General features: G+C 35.5%; 1 protein-coding gene across 1 annotated transcript; it reads left to right on the top strand.

The window, feature by feature from the left end:
- Positions 1 to 14,336: 14,336 nt before the first annotated feature.
- On the top strand, positions 14,337 to 16,176 carry LOC107898211 (uncharacterized). The gene is made up of 4 exons (XM_016823741.1): positions 14,337 to 14,453; positions 14,949 to 15,282; positions 15,520 to 15,761; positions 15,844 to 16,176. Exons 1-4 carry the CDS (start codon positions 14,337 to 14,339, stop codon positions 16,174 to 16,176), a joined length of 1,026 nt encoding a protein of 341 aa, XP_016679230.1.
- Positions 16,177 to 21,105: the final 4,929 nt, after the last annotated feature.

The raw sequence follows: 21,105 nt of genomic DNA, 5'->3' as shown, positions 1-21,105 counted from the left end.
TTTGGCTTAAATAGCGTATACTCACGTAGGCGCTCTAACTTTAGATCTGACAGCTGTATCTTTAGTCCCATTGCGATTTTCTCCTCTATTATTGCTTTGAATAGGATGCCTACTTATCTGAGGTTTAAAAAACTACTTTGCATTCTTTTCTTCATTATCTCTCACTAATATCGGGTAGTTCCACAGAAAATGATCTGTCGAACCACATTTGTAACATACACCTATTCTAGTCTGCATTCACTAGCATGTAGTTTTCCACAATGCTCACACACTAGTCTCAGAGCGTTACGAACACTTCCCACACAATCAGCAAGTTTAACCTAAGATTTTGAATCATGTTGTCTCGACGTGTTTTTACCGGAGAACCCAGATGATAAAGTAACATGATTAAAATCTTATTTTGATTATTTTGTTGGTGATGCAAAAAATGACTTAGGAAAGCTTCTTTTACCAAATTCTCAAGCCTTCCTATCTCTTTGCCTTTTCTGATTATAAACTTCTTCCATCTTTTGAGCACGATTTGACAAAACAACAAACACCCATATTTTCGTCCCTCCAATCAACATTTTAATTTCATCATTTTATCCATCTTTGAAATTGATGCACATTTCTTCCTCGTTCAGCATAATTTCATGAGCATAATTGTTGAGATGTAGAAAGTCTCTTTCATACTCGGCTACTGATTTCTTACCCTACTTCAATTCAAGAAATTCTTTCTTTTTCTGATCTAGGTATCATTTGCTGGCATACTTTTCTTAAAACTTTGTTTTGAAGAAATCCCAATTGACGTTATCTCTCCGTATTACGTTGATCACCAACTGTAAGCAGTGTTTTTAAGTAAAGATACAACACATCTAAGATAATCATTAGGAGGACAAGTCATTTCATTGAATACTCGCTGAATATTTTTGAGTTAATACTTAGCTTTAGCCAAATCATCTTCTGTTCTACCCCAAAATTCCTCAACACCATATTTACTGACTTTATCAATAGGAATTCGTTGACTTGTTTTAGTTGTTTGAGGAGGTGGAGGTACCACAGGAGGTACAACAAGGGGTGGAGGTTGTTGATGTTGGAAAAAATGGGTTTGGAAAATGCAGCAGAAAAATAAATTAGGGAAAACAGAGTTTAAATTTTTTTTCCAAAACAATATCTTGGTTGTGATATCTAAAGTAATAAACACTTAATCAAAATTGTATCTTTTTTATTCCTCTAGGATGAACCCTTCAACCGAGTAGTCTTCTTAACTATCCTCAAACTCATGTCTGTTGAGTGTGGGCTCGCTTCAAATGAGAAAATTTTTCACAAAAATTACCAGTAGGGTAATTTCGTAATTTCTCTAAAATTTTGGGTTAAGTTGTAAATTAGAAAAATATCTTTAGAAATGTTCTGAAGTAATCTCTTTAGAGAAATTTCTCTCTACAACTTTCTCTTGAATTCAAGTGTATGTAAAATAATGACCCAAGACTCTCTTTATATAGGGAGAGTTTAGATAGTTCAACTATGATTAAACTTAACCACTTTAAGATTAAATTAATATAATATATTATCAAGATAAATATTATATTAAATTTAATACTAAATCTTATTAAAATAATAAAATTTTTATCTACAAGATAAACATTAAATTAAATTTAATATTAAAACAATCACTTTAATATTAAATTAATAAAATAATATTAAGATAAGTATTAAATTAAATTTGATGTTAAACTATTAAAATAATATTATTTATGGAATAATTAATCTGAAATCAAATTCTCTAGTAGAGTCCCAGTAAGAGTGTAACTTTTCCATTGCTCAACCACCAAAGACCAACCACTGCCGGCCATCAGAACGCCGCCGTCGCACCTGCTGGCACCGTCGTGTCCGGTGATGTAGGTGCGACACCTTTACGATACCCTGAGCTGATTCAGATGATGCTGGTTTAGTCCGAGTCAGTGACAACCTGATCGGTCCTGTCTAGCCATCGGTTGGACCATCGATTTGGTTTTACATACTAGGCTCGGTTTGACCAATTTTTGGGTCTTGATCTCGATTTTTAGGCTCCCAAGCCCAATTTAAGATCTCAGGTCCAATAGTCAAGTTCAATTACCTATTTGGCCAATTGTTTGACTTGAAAATTAATTTTCAAAAATATCATTTTAATTTTAATTAATTTTACTAATTTAATTTTACTTGATCAAAATTAATTTTCTCAAAAGTCACTTAGATTTTCCAAATTAATTTTTCGGGAAAATTATTTAATATCTCTAGTTGAACAATTCTCACAACCACCTATAATTCCACATCGAATAAATTGACTCTATTAAATTATTTCCAAACTCATAGAATTTTCTTCTGATTCAAATGCAGTTCGATTGAACTTTTGTTGAGCTAGTGGAGGAACCAATTGGACATATAAAATTAGGCTCTAGTAATTGCAAGTATGTCCAGAAGCATCGTTTTGATAACTCGGAATTACTTAATCATGGAGTCAGTCCACAAGAAATATCATGATTGAAAACTCCTTATTATATATTTTTTATGAAAACAATTCATCCAACTGCTTTGTCCAATGACCTCCTCATGTGTGTGTTACCCTCATATGATATTATTGATTCCTTTGAGTTAAATCTGTTCACTCAATACAACCTTATTTTATCTCATTGTCACCATTGTGTCTTCCTAATGATTAATATGATCACTTTCAACAAATGACTGTGATAAATTGCTCGTTCAAGAACAAGCAACCCGTGGCCACATTCTATATTATCAATCCACATAATGCCAATAAGAGGATGTCATTAACTCTTTAATTGAGCTATGAATTATACTTTTGCTAGTAAAGCCATGCCAAACACAAATCATGTATCCGACATACCGGCTATGGGCTCGATCATCTTTAGAGCATAAGCCTCGACTTATGTCAAAGCACTTGAGTTGCATATGCATGGTCAGTGGCTAATTTAGGATTTAAGTAAATTACACCATGAATGTCACAAGTGAAATAATTCACAAACGGATTTAGAATTAATTCATCTTAGGTACAATCCAATATATCATTCTACCAATGAATACATCTATGTCTCTACTCATGTAGTCAACTGCTCCAATAGCCAAGACTACCATCTCCCCAATTGGAATTATAGATGACATAATAATCCTTCTCAGTATTTGAATAAAATGTTCACTTTGATTCTTTTACAGGATTACGAACTCATTTAGATTATTTACTAAAGTAAGTTGTCTTTCTCGCAATATAAATGTTCTTACAATACCACTTATTTTCAATTTGAACTTAGACAATCAATGAGCTAATATTTTCTTGTCAAAATTTTGCTACAAATGCAAAATATAAAAGACATTTGTGAAATTGGTAAACTACGACTTGCTTCTTGATTATTAGTCAGAACATTACTATTCACTTCAGCAATGTCAGCACGATCAGATTATGTCAAAATCTTTCAAATCTAAAAGGAAAACAAGGGTTAGATCGGATCTATCAATATCACACTATCATAAGTTAATATGACATGTAATTTTTAGACTTTAACATACTATGTTCAGCTTGAGAATCGACTAAATCGTAGCTCTAATACCACTAAATGTAACAACTCCATCACCGAATTAGGGTTACAGAGTATTACGACACATATTGTAACATTTGATATCATTTAAAAAACATATATTAATCTAGATAACAAATATTCAAATAAAAATAACATTCGTAGCATAATACATTTATAGACCTTAAAACGAGTTTACAGAGCCCTAAAAAATAGTTTGGGAACAATTAGGGACTAATTTGAAAAAAAATTAAAATTTTTAGAAAAGAATCTAAAAATTTTGAAAACAGGGGTCACACGGCTGTGTGACAAAAGCCCAGGCTGTGTGGCTCAAGGACATGGCCATTTGGCCAAATCGTGCACAACTCGAAAGAGGATCACAGAACCATGTCTTAGCCCGTGTATGATTCGAAGTAGGGTCATACAACCGTGTCATAGGCCATGTGGGTATTTGAAATGAGGTTACACAGCTGTGTCGCTCGACCGTGTAACTCTCTGTGACCATGTGAGTTAAACCTACACCAAAATTTAAGAAGACATACAATCGTGTGCACGTTAAAAAGCTTTCAAAACAAAACATCTTTTTAACCAAATCTTAGGTGCCAAGCGAACCCAAAATCAATCATTTCCATACACCAAAAACATATTCAAATAGACTTAAAACATACCAAATCAGTCGACCCAAGTGCCTAACTAATGTGCCCTCATTAACACCACAATTCAATTATCAAAACTATCCACATTTCACACCAAACTAGTAGCATTCAAGTTCATATATCCATACCTAAAATATGTACCAAACTTACCATATTTCAAATGCCTTCATAATATTAACACCAAATACCAAAATAACTTTATATGTACATTTACATACCCTAAACCAAAGGTGCGTACACAGACAAGCTCATCCAACCTTATAGTAACAAAAGTTGCAACACATGAAGTCATTATCTGAAAACATACACATAGCACACCAATTACATGTCATATAACCCAAAAGTAAACATTCAAAAAGTACCAAAAGATATCTGGATAATGTGATTTTTCGAGTGATCCGATCGCCCGATTTCCACAAAACATAATCTACAAAGAAATAAAAGAAATAACACGAGTAAGCTTTACTAGAGCTTAGTAAGTTCAATGGTTAAAACGATAAACTACTATATAAACACATAAATCACATAGTAACAGTTAATCAACTATAATCCTGTCAAGCACAATGTTCAATAGGTGAGTCTTTATATTGATATTCATAATAAGTAATCTTTACAATTATACTAAATGATTCAATATGAACTCAGGTTACGAATCAAAAAATTATATAACCATTTAAAATCTTCCCGATGAACAATATAACAGATTCTGATACGTAGTTAACCATCTAGAACACACTAGGAAAATTAAGAGATTAAATATTAATTTTTTTACTACTAAATTTTATAAGTGTTGAATTTATATTAAATTTTTTTTGGTAAATTAGTAAATATAAATATTGAATATAATTAAGTTGTTTGATAAAAATAAAAATTAAATTTTAAAATATTATTTATTTTTATTTTAATCTTATTAATATAATATTTTATATTATTTTGGATAGTTTTGGATGAAAGATAAATATGTTAATTTGAATATATTATTTTTTAAAAATAATTTATTTCAGTTTTCTAATAAAATAAAATCAACATAATAATTTATGCATTAAGTGATAAGTATCTACTTACCTACTTATCTTATTCAACACTTTTTTATTGAAAATTTTATATTAAGTAAAAAATTAAGATGATTATTAAATACATTTAAAATATTAAATGTTGAAAATTTTCATTGATTTATCAAATACACCGTAAATTTAATAACTTTATATTTTAAAATATTTTGTTTTTGTTATTTCTTATTTTTTTGAAAGTAACATAGGCAATGTTTAATCTAAAAAAAAAAGAAAATAATGTTTATCTATTACTCTTTACTTTATACTATTTATATAAAAGTTTTTTTTTGGAGAAAAGTCATATTCATTTATAAATCTAGTACAATGATAAAACAAAGAGATCACCTAAACCCAAGCCATCAAGTTTACCTAATACACCCAAATTCTAACTCCCCACATTATCATCCAAATTAGATTTCTCAGTATTAACAATATTAACAATAACGAAAGGACAATCAATAGAATCAATGTAGTTCACTCTCAATAAAGCTCCTATTGCTAAAACACGAGCAACCTTATTAGTGTGCCTACGAATCCAACATAACAAAAAAGATTGAAATTTCAAGGCAATAGAAACACAATCCTTTAGTGACAAACCTGAATCGCAGGCATCCACTCCATCAAGACAAAAAGCTTGCCAAATCCTTTATCTATTAGTCGCCATTATAATTTTGTCTAAATGCAAAGACTGAGTTAAGAAGGGCCTCCTGTACCGCAAGAATTTTTGTATTATATAAAGTTATTAATAATCAAAAGGTTGAAAAGTCATATAAGTTTATGTACTTTTAGTACATTTGAAATTCAATCCCTTTATTTTTATTTCAAAAGATTTAGTTCCTCTATTTTTTATATTTAAAAATGCAAGTTTAATTATTAACATTGTTACTAACAAGGGTTGGGTACAGTGGCAATGTACATTGCACTCTTCAGGGGAGAACGTTGTTTGAACCTTGAAGACGACATTGTTGGGAGGAGCAACAACAAACTCTGAACATAAATTGTACAACGAACATGAAAAGTACCAAAAAGTTATATGGTTAATTAGAAAGAAGAGAGCAAAAACTTTTAAGTATAAAAGAAGTGAGAAAATAGTGGTAAAATGACATCCACAATCGTAATACGGTTAATTAGAAAGAAGAGAGCAATTAAAGGGAAGATGTTGGTATTTTTAAAAAGTCTGTATGGATATCAAATATATACAAGTGTCAGTGTAACACCTCAAATCCCAACAATGAGCTGAAGCGTTACATAGAAAATAGACTTGTACACAATTAAACTTATATACTTCATTTGACATAATTTTAAACCATTTGAGACATTAACCCAAAATTTTTAAATGTTAAAACAATCAAAATGGGTGTAAACCATATGATATAAACGTTTTAAGTAAATAAATTTTGGTGGAAGCCTTAAAATAAAACTAAGAGTTATCATAAATACCAGGCGGGCTAGATTCTTTTACGAAATTCACAAAGGCAATAATGGCGATAAATCTTGTTTAAAACAGTTTGGCATATACATTTAGGAAATACCTCATAAACCATAATTCGTAAAAGTTTAACTAATTTCTCAAGGGCAACATTCTTTTAAAATAGTAATTTAATAATGAAGTGCTATTATTATAGATCCAGCTACAAAACAAAATTACACGCCACCCTCAAAAGAAATACGCATGTTACAAAACAAACACAGGAGAAGTTCACAATAGAGATCGCTCTTTCTGGCTAAGTCCCTTTAACAAGCTCTACGACAAAGTACCTGTAACACCCCTAACCCGTATCCATCACCGGAATAGGGTTATGGAGCATTATCGGAGTTTACAGATTAAACAGACAGAAATTTCAAACATTTCATATCATATAATATTCTTGTTAGAAACCAATCGAAATCATACATATTGTCCCTTATACGAGCCCTCGAGGCCCAAAATACACGTTAGAAACAAGTCAGGACTAAATCGGATACTCAAAGAATTTTTCGAAAAACATTGAAATTTTTCAAAGTTGCAGGGGTCACACGGCTGCGTGACCAGGCCGTGTGAGAGACATACATGTGTCTTAGGCCGTGTGGGCATTCGAAATAGGGACACACGGTCGTGTCCCAGCCCGTGTCCATGCCCGTGTAACTCACTAACTTGTGCTAGACGGCCAAGCCACACGCTCGTGTGCTAGGCCATTTGAGCATACTGACTTGCACTCTTAAAAAGATACAGGGGACACACGCCTGTGTCTCTGCCCGTATGGATGAAAATAGACCATTTTCCAAGCCACATTTCTCACCCAATTTGGTACCAACCTAAACACAAAATTTTCATATAACCAAGTCATAAATAGACATCCAAAACTAGCCAAGATCAAGTTTAAAACATGTAATATCGTCACATACAACCAATATGCCCTTAGGCACCCCAAATGACAACTTAAAATCATGTCAACCATGTATCCAAACTTAAATGACCAAATACATATATGCATAATTGTACCAAAACCTATCATGTAGGTCACTTATCAAGGTCAACAATTTGGTACCCAAAATACCAATTCACAAGGTAAATCATTTTGCATCATTTCATGTCACTACCAAGACATACCAATATTTCCAAATGATACCAAATATACCATTCTAGCTAACATCACAATAACTATAAGTTTCCCATAATAAATCACTAAATTACACCAAGGTATATAACATACCTTATATGCATATTCCAAACCACACTTTACTTTCCAGCATTCTACCATATCAAACACATATATAGACATCAAAATATACCAAACACAAGCCAAATAAGTGGCTAATCTCAACAAAACACTTATATGCCAACATTGGCTAAATTAACCTATACATGCCATTATAACTGAAATTAATTAACTGCAAGTACCAAAAGAGCTGATGGATAGTGTAATATAGCTCCGACAATCTTCCAACCCGAACGAGCTTTCGAATCACTATAAAACACGAAAAATAACACATAGTAAGCATTTAAGCTTAGTAAGTTCGTATAACAAAGAAATTAACTTACCATTTAGTCACATTTAAGGTAAGCATACAAAACATATCCACAATTTGACCAAAAGCCTAAACACATATCTTTAACAACCATGTTAGTCATGTAATTCATATAATATCAAGAAACATGTATGAATTCAATAATAACCAAAATTCCATGTACATATAATTTCCACTTCATGTAACTATATATATCATGTACAAATCATTTTCATATATCTCATGTAAATACCTGTAGTAGTTCGTATTGAACTCACGTAATCTCGTAACAGAACAGTGCTCGTTGAACCATTTAGAATATCGTTAGATACGCGGGTAGTACACACGAGGTGTTCTGAACTGTAATCCATCAATTCATGTACATATATGCTCATACGAGCTATAAATAGTAAGCTCTCCGGGGCTGAATAACGGTAAGCTCCTCCGAGCTGAATAACAATAAGCTCATACGAGCTGAGTATCGGTAAGCTTATAAGAGCTAAAACTAATAACTCTAATGACATGTCATTTGTATCCTACGAATTCCTAAGGTTCAAATAGGGCTCGATAGTCGTCATATGTCGTCGGATATGCGATAAGTAATTATACAATCCACATATATATATTTCAATTAAAGCATATAAATACGCACTTTAATTACACGAACTTACCTCGACAAGGGTACGTAGATGCAGAGATGACTAATCCGAGATTTTCTCTTTGCTTCGATCTAACTCCGTACAAGGTTTGACAGGATCTATATGGATAAGTTTAAACCAATTCAATAAAAATTTCACATTCAATTTAGTCCTACATGTAATTTTGACAAAATTACTATTTTGCCCCTATAGTTTTAATTCTTTGCAATTTAGTCCTTATCTCATAAAAATGGAAATTTATGAAATTCCATCACAACCCATCATAGCCGAATATTAATCTAGTCCCTAGCAAGCCCTATATTTCATTTATTTCACAATTTCACCTCACAATTTATCACATTTTTCAATTTAATCCCTAATTGATAATTTCATCAAAAATTCCTTTGCAAAAGTTGTTTATCTAACAACAACCATTCATTTTATATCATCAAAATTCAAAACTCAAGCATGCTCATCAATGGAAAAACCCTAATAGTTTAACAATTTTGCAAATTAGTCCCTGGGCTAGCTAGATTAAACTACAACGATACCAGAAACATAGAAATCATTAAAAACAGGATAAAAATGCGTACCTAATTGAATTTTGAAGGTTGGCCGAACCCTAGCTCTATTTTCTCCAAGTAGAATCGGTTTGTGGTGTATATTGAATAAGATGAGCATAATAAAATTGTTTTGTTTTATTAATATATCATTTAATTACCTATTTATTTAATTAACCTTTATAATTAATTCAAATTACAAAAATTGCAAAGCCATTATCATCCAATAACATATTAATGGGCTATTTACCATATAAGGACCTCTACTTTAAAGTTCCATAGCTATTTAATACATTTAGCTATTAGAACTCAACTTTTGCACTTTACGTGATTTAGTCTTTTTTATCAAACTGAACATGTAAACGGTAAAATTTCTTCACGAAATTTTATATGGTAATACTATCATATGTGGACCATAAAATAATAAATTAAATTTTTTGAATTTGAATTTGTGGTCTCAAAACCATTATTCTGATTTTACTAAAAACGGGCTATTATCATACCACCTAGAAAAGAGGAAAGAAAAGGAGTAAGTTCAAAAGAACTTAATCAACTCTAAAATTAGAAGAGTTCAGTCCCATCAAGACAATTAAAAGGACAGGTACAATACTACAATTGAATATATACAATAAATATAAACTTATATACCAATATTCTACACACAAAACATTTTGGGCGAAATCGATATTTGGCAGATAGTATCCTCGGGCGAACTCTAATACTGAGTGGATACCTTTCCTTTTCTTCTTTCATTGAGAACTCTTGACTTAATCGAACAAATACTTTTCTTCGGAAACATAGCCTTTACCACACTTACCCTTTTTCGACACAGGCATCTCATCAGATTGATTTAAACCTTTTTTTTCTAAACTCACCCTCTCTAGGGCGGATTTTAGTACGCCAAGCACAACCACCTAACGAACGCTATGTGATCAACATAGAAAAAAGGGATAAAGACATGAATTACCATTTAACATTCAATATTATCAAAAGTTCTTATTCAATGTCTCATTCCTATTTGAAAATATACATAACATGCAGCACATCTAGAATAATATTTTCTTGCTCTTTTTCTTGTCCTTCCTTGGGTTAAACATTGGATCCCATAATCACACATCAGAACAGTTATCATAATCCTTACTATTTCAAACACATGTGTGTTCCTATGAGTTCAGGGCTCTTTGCCTTGTTTAACAACTAACATGTCCTATCAACTATAGCACCCATATTGCTAGGCTAGTTAGCAACTATCATACCCTATCAAAAACCCAATACTGACGCCAATCTGGTTAGCAACTAACATGCCCTACCAATGGCCCATCTTATTCTCCCACCTAGTTAGCAACAAGCATGCTTAACTAGTGGTCCAACACATCTGTCATTCTGGTTAGCAACTAACATGCCCTACCAGTGACCCATCATACTTGGATATCGAGCTTATATCCCAAGGAAGTCATATTTATTTCCTGCCATAAATATGCAGACACAGATGATTACATGTAACAAATTGCCAGAGTTCCATGAAAACGGTCTCACCTGAACTCTAAACTATAACAACTAGAATTTAGCAATATACTCAAAAATAGAAGAAAACTTAGAGAAGATTAATACAAATTGGATACTCACAGAGGATCTCAACTAAGTTGGTTACACCATCTTTTTCGCTAAACTTTCAACCTTATTCTTGATATTGAAACGCTTGTTGGTTCCTCTCCAACGAATAACTCTTCCTTAAACACATTACTAGGATAAAACATCACAAAAGAAAAGAAGAACCCCCATTACAAAAGTCTCACTGAGATTTATAGCTTATAATTCTCACAATAACTTACACATGGCTAACATACAAAGCTAACTCACTACCTTAATATGGCCAACAAAATCATTTCTAGACAAATTCCACCATAGATAATCCTTTCACTTTAGTTAATTTTTAACTTTATCAAAATAAGAATCTAACTAAAACTGAACAGTATACACACATGTGATAAAACAGACACCTATGAAGTTCGGAACTCAACAATCTACACTAAAAGATACTGATAGAAGTGCCAGCCACACAAAACTTACCAAGAGAAACCATAGATTGACAGGTTCCTACAACGACCACGCTGATAAAAAAACCAATAACCTATACTGTAATGTCCCAAAATTTTGAGAATTTTATTGTGAGATTTTCCACTAATTAATATTTTGTGGTTTTGTACTTTACTTTTGTGTTTAAGGTCTGGAGTTTGTGTAACGCCCTAAAATTTCTAATTTCGTTATTGTGAAAATATGACACAAATATCTATAAGCTTTAGTGGTTATGTGTTCTAGGAGTGTTTGGGAGGTCCCAAGTTCAAGCCTTCGCTTGGGCAACTTTTGGTATTTTGAATGAATTAGGTCTTACTCTTGTTTAGTAGGCTTTTATTTGATTGTTGGATAAATTATATCAGAATGGGCCTTCTGGTTTGGTGTTGAAATGGTGTGTTATTATGGTGGAGGTCTTGTGTTCGAACCTCTATGAAGGTAAGGGCATTTTTTTTCTCAGATTTCGGGAAAAAGTTGTGTAATAGGGGGATTCTAAGTAGTAGATGTTTAATGGGAATTAGGGGAGAAGATTAAGGGATTTTGGGGGTTATTGGGATTTTTTTCCATAACTAAATTTTGACTCTCTTTTCCAAAAAAATTCTACCATCTATTCTTCTCCCTCTCCTCTTACTGAAATTTTTTGAGTTTTTCAATCTTTCTCTTCTTTTTCTTCTTCTTGAATTTTCCCTAATCCATTTACTTTTCTTTGTTTTCGCACGCAGTTAGTGCTCGCTTAGTTTCGGTAAGTGTTTCTCTTCGTTTCTGTCATGAAGCTTTTAAATACAGAAGTGGTAATATTTTTTCTCTGCGATTTGGTCATTGGGGGAGGCTTGGACTGGAGAATTCGGTGTTGTCGTCTTAACAATAGTTAAACGGAGGGTTATCGTTGGTGGTAAGTTGGGTTTCTGTTCATTCTTGGTTGTCAATTCGCTTGTAAATACATTAAATTGATGTTGAGTATCTTGATTATAGGCTTTGGAGTGCTCGGGGACTGTTTTAGCATCAAACAAAACTAGGTGTGTACCTGAATGCAAAAAAAAAAGAGATTCGACAAAAAGTTGAATTGCTTGCTGTTTTGACAACAGTAGTAGGCTAACTTTGAAAAATCGTCATAAATTGTGGAAATCGAATTAGAGGATGAAAGCAATATGGAATTAAATTTTATTGAGTCTAGTTTCTCATAGAAGAAACGGTGTAAGTAATAGAATTTTAAATCGTGAGATATAATAAACTTTGTGAGACAAGGGCAGATTGAATTCGGGTTCCCTTGTTCTGACTTTAGAAAATCATGAAAAATTGGAGAAAAATAATTGGGGGTTAAAATTTACATGATTAAATTATTAATGAGTCTATTTTCAAAAGAAACAAATGGAAACATCATCCAAACTTTATACTAAGAGATAAGTAATTTTTAGCAAAGAAGGGACGAAGCTATCAGACAACAGAATAAGGGTAAGTTTGAAGATTTTACTATATTTATTGGTTGAACCAAAAATTCTGAAAATTTTATGGTAGAAAGGTATTTGAGTATTATTTCAAATACATCAAGTGGATCTTAATTTGGAATTTTGTAGCTCAAGATATAAATAATTTAGGAACAGTGACTTAAGTAGACATCATTGAAGGAACATATAAGTAAATAGTGAAAACATATGAATAATTAACTAGCACGGGTTACATTAAAAATGGATCACATGGCCAAGGCCCTAATGTATTTCTGAGACTGTATCTGGATGGGCTAAGGCCCAAACTGATTCGGTGATGGGCACGTGCCGTAAACTGTATCTAACTGAATTCTGTTGATTATCTGTATGCATGTTTTCTGTGGGGATTACACATTGAGTTTGCGAAAACTTACCCTTTCTTTGTTTAATCTGTACAAGTAATCCCCAAACTTGACAGGTTAGTGTAGCGGAGGACTCGATGGTGGCCACACGTAAATTTTAGGCTGTTTTCTATTAATGCCTAGAATTTATTACTTATTTGGTGTTTTTGATGTACCTTCTGAACTATGGACTGGTTGGTTTTAAATTTGAGACTTTATACTATTTTTTATGGATTTTTTAAAAACTGCAACTCCATAAAACACGATTTTTTCTAAAAACTAAGGTTTTTCGTAAATAGAAATAATTTTTCCTAAATTAATTGGTTACAAAAGCTTCTGCTAAGAGACAAGTTTTAAAGCAAATCAACTAGTTTTTTTTTCTAATTAAGTAAAAGCTAACTTACTGTAATGGTTTTTAAACTCGACAATCTTGTCTTCAAATCCCTTTCCATGTGACATCACCATATTCGGCCATAACGTTTAGGTCGGGTTTGGGGCCTTACATTTAGTAGTATCAAAGCCAGGTTGAAAAACTCGGCTGTGGATTTGGGTTTTAAAACTTGGTTTTAAAGAGATGATTTTTAAATGGTTTGAAATATTTTTGACTAGGTATGTGGTACATCGAGTCTCCGGCGCCGATTCTGTAAGTGGTCAAAAAACTTTGATAAGTTTTTGAAAATATGAGTAGCATATTCTGAAACTATTATAGGTAGTACACTGTACTAAGAACGCTGTAGATAGTGTATATTGAAAATAGTAGCGAAACTGAAAACTGTAGTAAGACTGCGATTCGTGATAACAAACTCTAAACTTCTGATATTGTTTTGCATAAAATATATACTAATAGATATAAAAAATGTAACTGGTTCATAAAACTATTAACATAGATAAGCTATGAATTCTACGATGAGTGCATGAGCTATCCGCGAATGGGGTACTAGAGGCTGAGGTAGAGGCCGTAGAGGGGCTCGAGTTGAGTCATCGTCGTTAGGCAGCATGCTGAATTTGGATACAAGCGAGAAGCTGGTTTCACCTGCTACAGAGACTGGGTCTCATGATCGCATGGCCCTGGAGGACGCCTTGTCCCAGGCTATGCTGAGGATATTAGAGAAGGTCGTTGGGCCCAACACTGGATTTGGGGGCTGAGGGTCGGTTACGGAATGACTCCGGTCCAATGGGGCTGAGCTATTCAGGGGTGTCACTAGAGTTGCCCCTAGCGTGGCCGAGTAATGGATGGAGGCCACGGAAAGAATCATGGACGATCTAGACTTTACCCCTGAAAAGAAATTGAAAAGGGTTGTTTCCTTGCTTCGTGATGAAGCATACCAATGATGGCTGACCGTTAAGGAGGGCACTCAGCTCGAATGGCTGACTCAGGATTTCTATAAGTTCGCTTTTCAAGGTAAATCTACGGGGGTAAGCTACATTGACGTTAGAGGACGTGAGTTTCTGAATCTCACATAAGGGGATCATTTAGTGGCTGAGTGTGAGGCCGAGTTTCTGAGATTGAGCTGCTATGCGCGAGGCATGGTATTGAGTGAATATGAGCATTGTGTCTGCTTCGAGGATGGACTTAGGGACAGTTTGAGAGTTTTGATAGCTTCGTAGAGGGAGCGTGACTTTTCAGCACTGGTAGAGAAGGCAAAGATCGCCGAGGAGGTGAAGCGCGTTGAGCGCCAAAATTGGGATAAGGAGAGAGGCAATAATAAGAAGGATTTGGAGCCCTCGAGTTCTGCGATGAGGCCTAAGAGAAAGGTCAGATCTGGTGGGCCAGTTAGAGTTAGGGCCCCTATTGCACCTACTAGGATCACGCTTTGTGGGCATTGTGGAAGACGCCATCCGGGGGACTGTTGGAGGATGACTGGAGCTTGTTTAAGAAGTGGGTCTACTGAGCACCATGTTCATGAGTGTCTACTGAGGGCCGATCAGGTGCAAGCTGTAGGTTCTAGTACTGCACAACCACCGAGGGTAGTTCAGTAGCCACCTAGGGGCTGTGGTCAGGCTAGGGGTGGTAATGGTTTGGGTCAGGGGCAGAGAGCACTGGGTAGAGGTGCTAGACAGGCTGAGGCGAGATAGTCGGGCCTAGTTTATGCTGTTCATCGCCGAGAGGATAGAAATACTCTAGACGTCATCACGGGTACGTTTCTTATTTTTGATATGTCTTACATTGTGTTGATAGATATAGGATCTACGCATTCCTATGTTGCCTGTTCTGTTTCCAAAAACCTAGGGATTTCGGTTGAGAGTACTTCTAGTGAGGTGACTATGTTGAGCCCGTTGGGGCAATCTGTTAGAGTTAGCAAACTATACAGGGATGTTCCTTTAGAGGTTCAAGGGATTGTATTTCTCACTGATTTGATGAAACTTCTATTTAGGGAGTTCGATATGATATTGAGAATGGATTGGTTGGTCAAGCATCATGTCAGTTTGGGCTGTGCGGCTAAGAGAGTCTTATTGAGAAGTAAAGGGGGTAATGAAGTAGTTGTGATTGGGGAAACGTCAGAATTACTTGGATAACATGATCTCTGCACTAGTAGCTAAGAAACTGGTTCACAAGGGATGTGAGGCGTATTTGGCCTACGTAAGTGTTTTTGCTTCCGGGGATTTTACTGTTAAGGACATCAGAACTATGAAGGATTTTTCAAACGTCTTTCCTAAGGAGCTACCGAGTTTACCTCTAAATCAGAAAGTAGAGTTTGGGATTCAACTTCTCCTTGGTACAGCTTCGGTGTCTATCGCTCCCTATCGAATGGCATCGAAGGAGCTTATGGAGCTCAAGGCTCAAATTCAGGAGTTATCGGATCGTGGTTTCATCCGCCCTAGTGTGTCCCTGTGAGGAGCACCGGTATTGTTTGTTAAGAAAAAGGATGGGTCCATGAGGATGTGTATTGACTACCGACAACTAAATAAGTTGTCTATTAAGAACAAGTATCCACTTTCGAGGATTTGTGATTTGTTTGACCATTTTCAAGGGGCGTCTGTGTTCTCCATAATTAACTTGTGTTCTGGGTATCATCAGTTGAGGGTTAAGGAGACTGATGTGCATAATACGGCATTTAGGACTCGTTATGGTCTCTACGAGTTTCTAGTGATGCCATTTGGACTGACTAATGCACTGGTAGCTTTCATGGATCTGATGAACCAAGTTTTTCATCCCTACTGGATCGGTTTGTAGTGGTGTTCATCAATGAAATATTGGTTTATTCAAGGACTAAGGATGAGCATGACAAGCACCTTAAGATTGTTCTTCAGATTTTGAAGGAAAAACAACTCTATGCTATGTTCAGCAAATGCGAGTTTTGGTTAAGTGAAGTAACATTTCTAAGTCATGTGGTGTCTGCTGAGGGGATTCGAGTCGATCCCTAAAAAATTGAGGCTGTATTGGACTAGAAGCAGCCTAAGAATGTGTGTGAAATCCGCAGCTTTTTGAGGCAGACAGGTTATTACCGATGGTTTGTGGAAGGATTTTCACTGATCGCAACACCCTTGACTAAGCTGGTACGTAAAGGTGTACCATTTGAATGGACTAATGCATAGTAAGAGAGCTTTGAGAAGCTTAAGATTCTACTGGCTGAGGCTCCTGTTTTGGTACAGCTTGAACCTGGAAAGGAGTTCATGGTTTATAGTGATGCATCACATGTCGATTTGGGATGTGTGTTGATGCAGGATGGTGAGGTGGTTGTATATGCATCTCGTCAGCTTAAGACACACAAGACAAACTATCCGACGTACGATTTAGAGTTGGCCACCATAGTCTTTGCATTAAAAATCTAGAGGCATTATTTGTACGGTGAGAAGTGTATTATTTACACGGATCATAAGAGCCTCAAGTATCTCCCCACTCAGAAGGATTTAAATCTTAGGTAGCGTAGATGGGTTGAGTTGCTTAAGGATTATGATTGTACAATTGTGTACCATCTCAGCAAGGCCAATGTGGTGGCCAATGCGTTGAGCCATAGAGCTATGACCAATTTGAGAGCGATGTTTGCTTGACTTAGCCAATTCGACGATGGAAGTCTATTGGCAGAACTTTAGGTCAAACTGACATGGATTGAACAGATTCGAGGTAAACAGTTGGGGGATAAGTCTCTCAGGTTGCGTTTTCATCAGGTTGAGAATAGTGGCACTACTGATTTTTGAATAAACAATGATGGGGTACTTTGTTTCCGTGGTCAGATTTATGTACCGAATGATGAGGATTTAAGGCAGTCGATTCTGAGAGAGGCGCATGGTAGTCCCTATACTATGTATCCCGATGGGAACAAGATGAACCGAGATCTTCGAGAATTGTACTAGTGGCCAGGGTTAAAACGTGTGGTTACCGACTTCGTTGCTCGCTGTTTGACTTGTCAATAGGTTAAGGTTGAGCATCAGTTACCTTTGAGTTTGCTGCAGCGGGTTAAGACACCGTTATGAAAATGGGAGCGAGTAACGAAGGACTTCATTAATGGGTTGCCTCTAACACCCACTAAGAAGGATACTGTTTGGGTCATCGTTGATCGATTGACCAAGTCTGCTCACTTCATCTTGGTAAGGACAGACATTTCTCTTCAGAAATTAACTAAGCTCTACATATAAAAAATAGTGAGACTACATGGGGTACCTATCGCGATCATTTCTGATCGAGATCCTCGTTTCACGTCTCGGTTCAGGAAGAAGCTTCATGAGGCTCTAGGTTCAATATTAGACTTCAGTACTGCTTTCTAGCCTCAGACAGATGGTCAGTCAGAGAGGGTGATTCAAATACCAGAGGACATGTTGAGGAGTTGTGTTATTGATTTTCGAGGTAGTTGGGAGGAGTACTTGCTGTTAGCAGAGTTTGCCTATAATAATAGCTTCCAATCTAGCATCCAAATGGCACCTTACGAGGCACTGTATGGTCGTAAGCATCGCACTCCTTTATGTTGGACTGAGTTGGGCGAGCGACGTGTTCTGGGTCTTGAGTTGGTCTCTGAGACAGATGATAAGGTTAGATTGATTCGGGACCATTTGAAAGCGACTTCTGATAGGCAGAAATTGTATGTGGATTTGAAGAGGTGTAAGATCGAGTATTCTATTGGAGACTTAGTTTATCTCAGGGTCTCGCCATGGAAAAAGGTTCTGAAGTTCGGTTGCAAGGGAAAGTTGAGCCCTCGGTTTATTGGACCTTACCGCATTCTGAAACGTGTGGGACATGTTGCTTATTAGTTGGAGTTACCTCCGGAGTTAGACCGCATTCATGATGTTTTTCACGTCTTGATGTTGAGCCGCTACTGCTCTGATCCCACGCATGTTGTTTCTGTTGAGGAGATTGAGGTTAGGCCAGACTTGACCTTCGAGGAGGAGTCGGTTTAAATTCTAGAGCGCGATGTAAAGGTCCTTCAGAAAAAGTCTATTCCCTTAGTGAAGGTTCTATGGCGTAATCATAGCACTGAGGAGGCCACATGGGAGCCTGAGGATGCGATGCGCCAGCAATATCCTCATTTGTTCTGATCAGGTAAAATTTTGAGGACGAAATTCTTTTAGGGGGTAGAATTGTAATCCCAAAAATTTCTAATTTCGTTATTGCGAAAATATGACACAAATATCTATCAGCTTTAGTGGTTATGTGTTCTAGGAGTGTTTGGAAGGTCCCAAGTTCAAGCCTTCGCTTGGGCAGATTTTGGTATTTTGAATGAATTAGGCATTACTCTTGTTTAGTAGGCTTTTATTTGATTGCTGGGTAAATTACATCAGAATGGGTCTGCTGGTCTGGTGGTTAAATGGTGTATTATTATGGTGGAGGTCTTGTGTTTGAATCCCTATGCAGGCAAGGGTATTATTATTTTGCTCAGATTTCAGGAAAGAGTTGTGTAATAGGGGGATTCTAAGTAGTGGATGTGTAGTGGGAATTAGGGGAGAAGATTAAAGGATTTTGGGGGTTATCGGGATTTTATTTTATTTTTTCCATAACCAAAATTTGACTCTCCTTTCCAAAAAAATTCTGCCATCTATTCTTCTTCCTCTCCTCTTGCCGAAATTCTTTGAGTTTTTTCCATCTTTCTCTTCTTTTTCTTCTTCTTGAATTTTCCCTAATCCATTTATTTTCCTTCGTTTTCGCACGCAATTAGTGCTTGCTTAGTTTCGGTAAGTGTTTCTCTTTGTTTCTGTCATGAAGCTCTTAACTACAAAAGTGGTAATATTTTTTCTCTGCGATTTGGGCATAGGGGGAGGCTTGGACTGGAGAATTCGGTGTTCTCGTCTTAACAATAGTTAAACGGAGGGTTATCGTTGGTGGTAAGTTGGGTTTCTGTTCATTCTTGGTTGTCAATTCGCTTGTAAATACATTAAATTGATGTTGAGTATCTTGATTATAGGCTTTGGAGTGCTCGGGGACTGTTTTAGCATCAAACAAAACTAGGTGTGTACCTGAAATGCAAAAAAAAAAAAAGAGATTCGACAAAAAGTTGAATTGCTTGCTGTTTTGACAACAGTAGTAGGCTAACTTTGAAAAATCATCATAAATTGTGGAAATCGAATTAGAGGATGAACACAATATGAAATTAAATTTTATTGAGTCTAGTTTCTCATAGAAGAAACAGTGTAAGTAATAGAATTTTAAATCGTGAGATATAATAAACTTTGTGAGACAAGGTTAGATGAATTCGGGTTCCCCTGATCTGACTTTGGAAAATCATAAAAAATTGGAGAAAAATAATTGGGGGTTAAAATTTACATGATTAAATTATTAATGAGTCTATTTTCAATAAATACAAATGGAAACATCATCCAAATTTTATACTAAGAGATAATTAATTTTTAGCAAAGAAGGGACGAAGCTGTTGGATAGCAGAATAAGGGTAAGTTTGAAGATTTTATTGTACTTATTGGTTGAACCAAAAATTCTGAAAATTTTATGGTAGAAAGGTATTTGAGTATTGTTTCAAAGACATCAAGTGGATCTTAATTTGGAATTTTGTAGCTCAAGATATAAATAATTTAGTAACAGTGACTTAAGTAGACATCATTGAAGGAACATATAAGTAAATAGTGAAAACATATGAATAATTAACTAGCACGGGTTAGATTAAAAATGGATCACGTGGCCAAGGCCATTCGGGCCGAATGGGCCACATCGGCATGTGAGCCCATTTTTTTGAAAAGTTCTGTAAGGTTGCATGGGTCGCCTAAGTCGACTGTGGACCTACTGTAGGGTCGGTAAGCTTTACTTAGACCCCTATATGTGTGATCTGTCTGTCTGATTTCTATACCGAGCATGACTTATGATATCTGAATGTATGTACTATTAATTGCATAATGGCGTGACATATTTTGTATGTTGCATTGCATCGGGGTGGGTTGATGATATTTGGAGGAAGCGTCTGAAAGGTTATTAAGCCTATTATCTGGCAGCTCAGTTGCAACCTTCTGATTAAGTGCCGCATTTCAGTACAACATGGTGTGTAGGTGTGGGTGGGTTGATTTAATCCCCACTTAGTATGTAGGGTTGGATAGAGATGGTGTGTAGAGGCTGGTGGGTAAGATTCTGATTTACTGTATCTACATTCTGTATCTGATATGGGCCAAGGCCCTAATGTATTTCTGAGATTGTACCTGGATGGGCTAAGGCCCAAACTGATTCTGTGATAGGCACGGGCCCCAGAATGTATCTAACTTAATTCTGTTGATTATCTGTATGCATGTTTCCTATGGGGATTACACACTGAGTTTGCGAAAACTCACCCTTTCTCCGTTTAATCTATACAGGTAATCCCCAAACTTGACGGGTCAGTGCAGCAGAGGACTC

This window comes from Gossypium hirsutum, chromosome D04 (assembly GCF_007990345.1).
Source record: "Gossypium hirsutum isolate 1008001.06 chromosome D04, Gossypium_hirsutum_v2.1, whole genome shotgun sequence".
Taxonomy (NCBI): Eukaryota; Viridiplantae; Streptophyta; class Magnoliopsida; order Malvales; family Malvaceae; genus Gossypium; species Gossypium hirsutum.
This window is presented reverse-complemented; position numbering and strand designations above follow the sequence as displayed.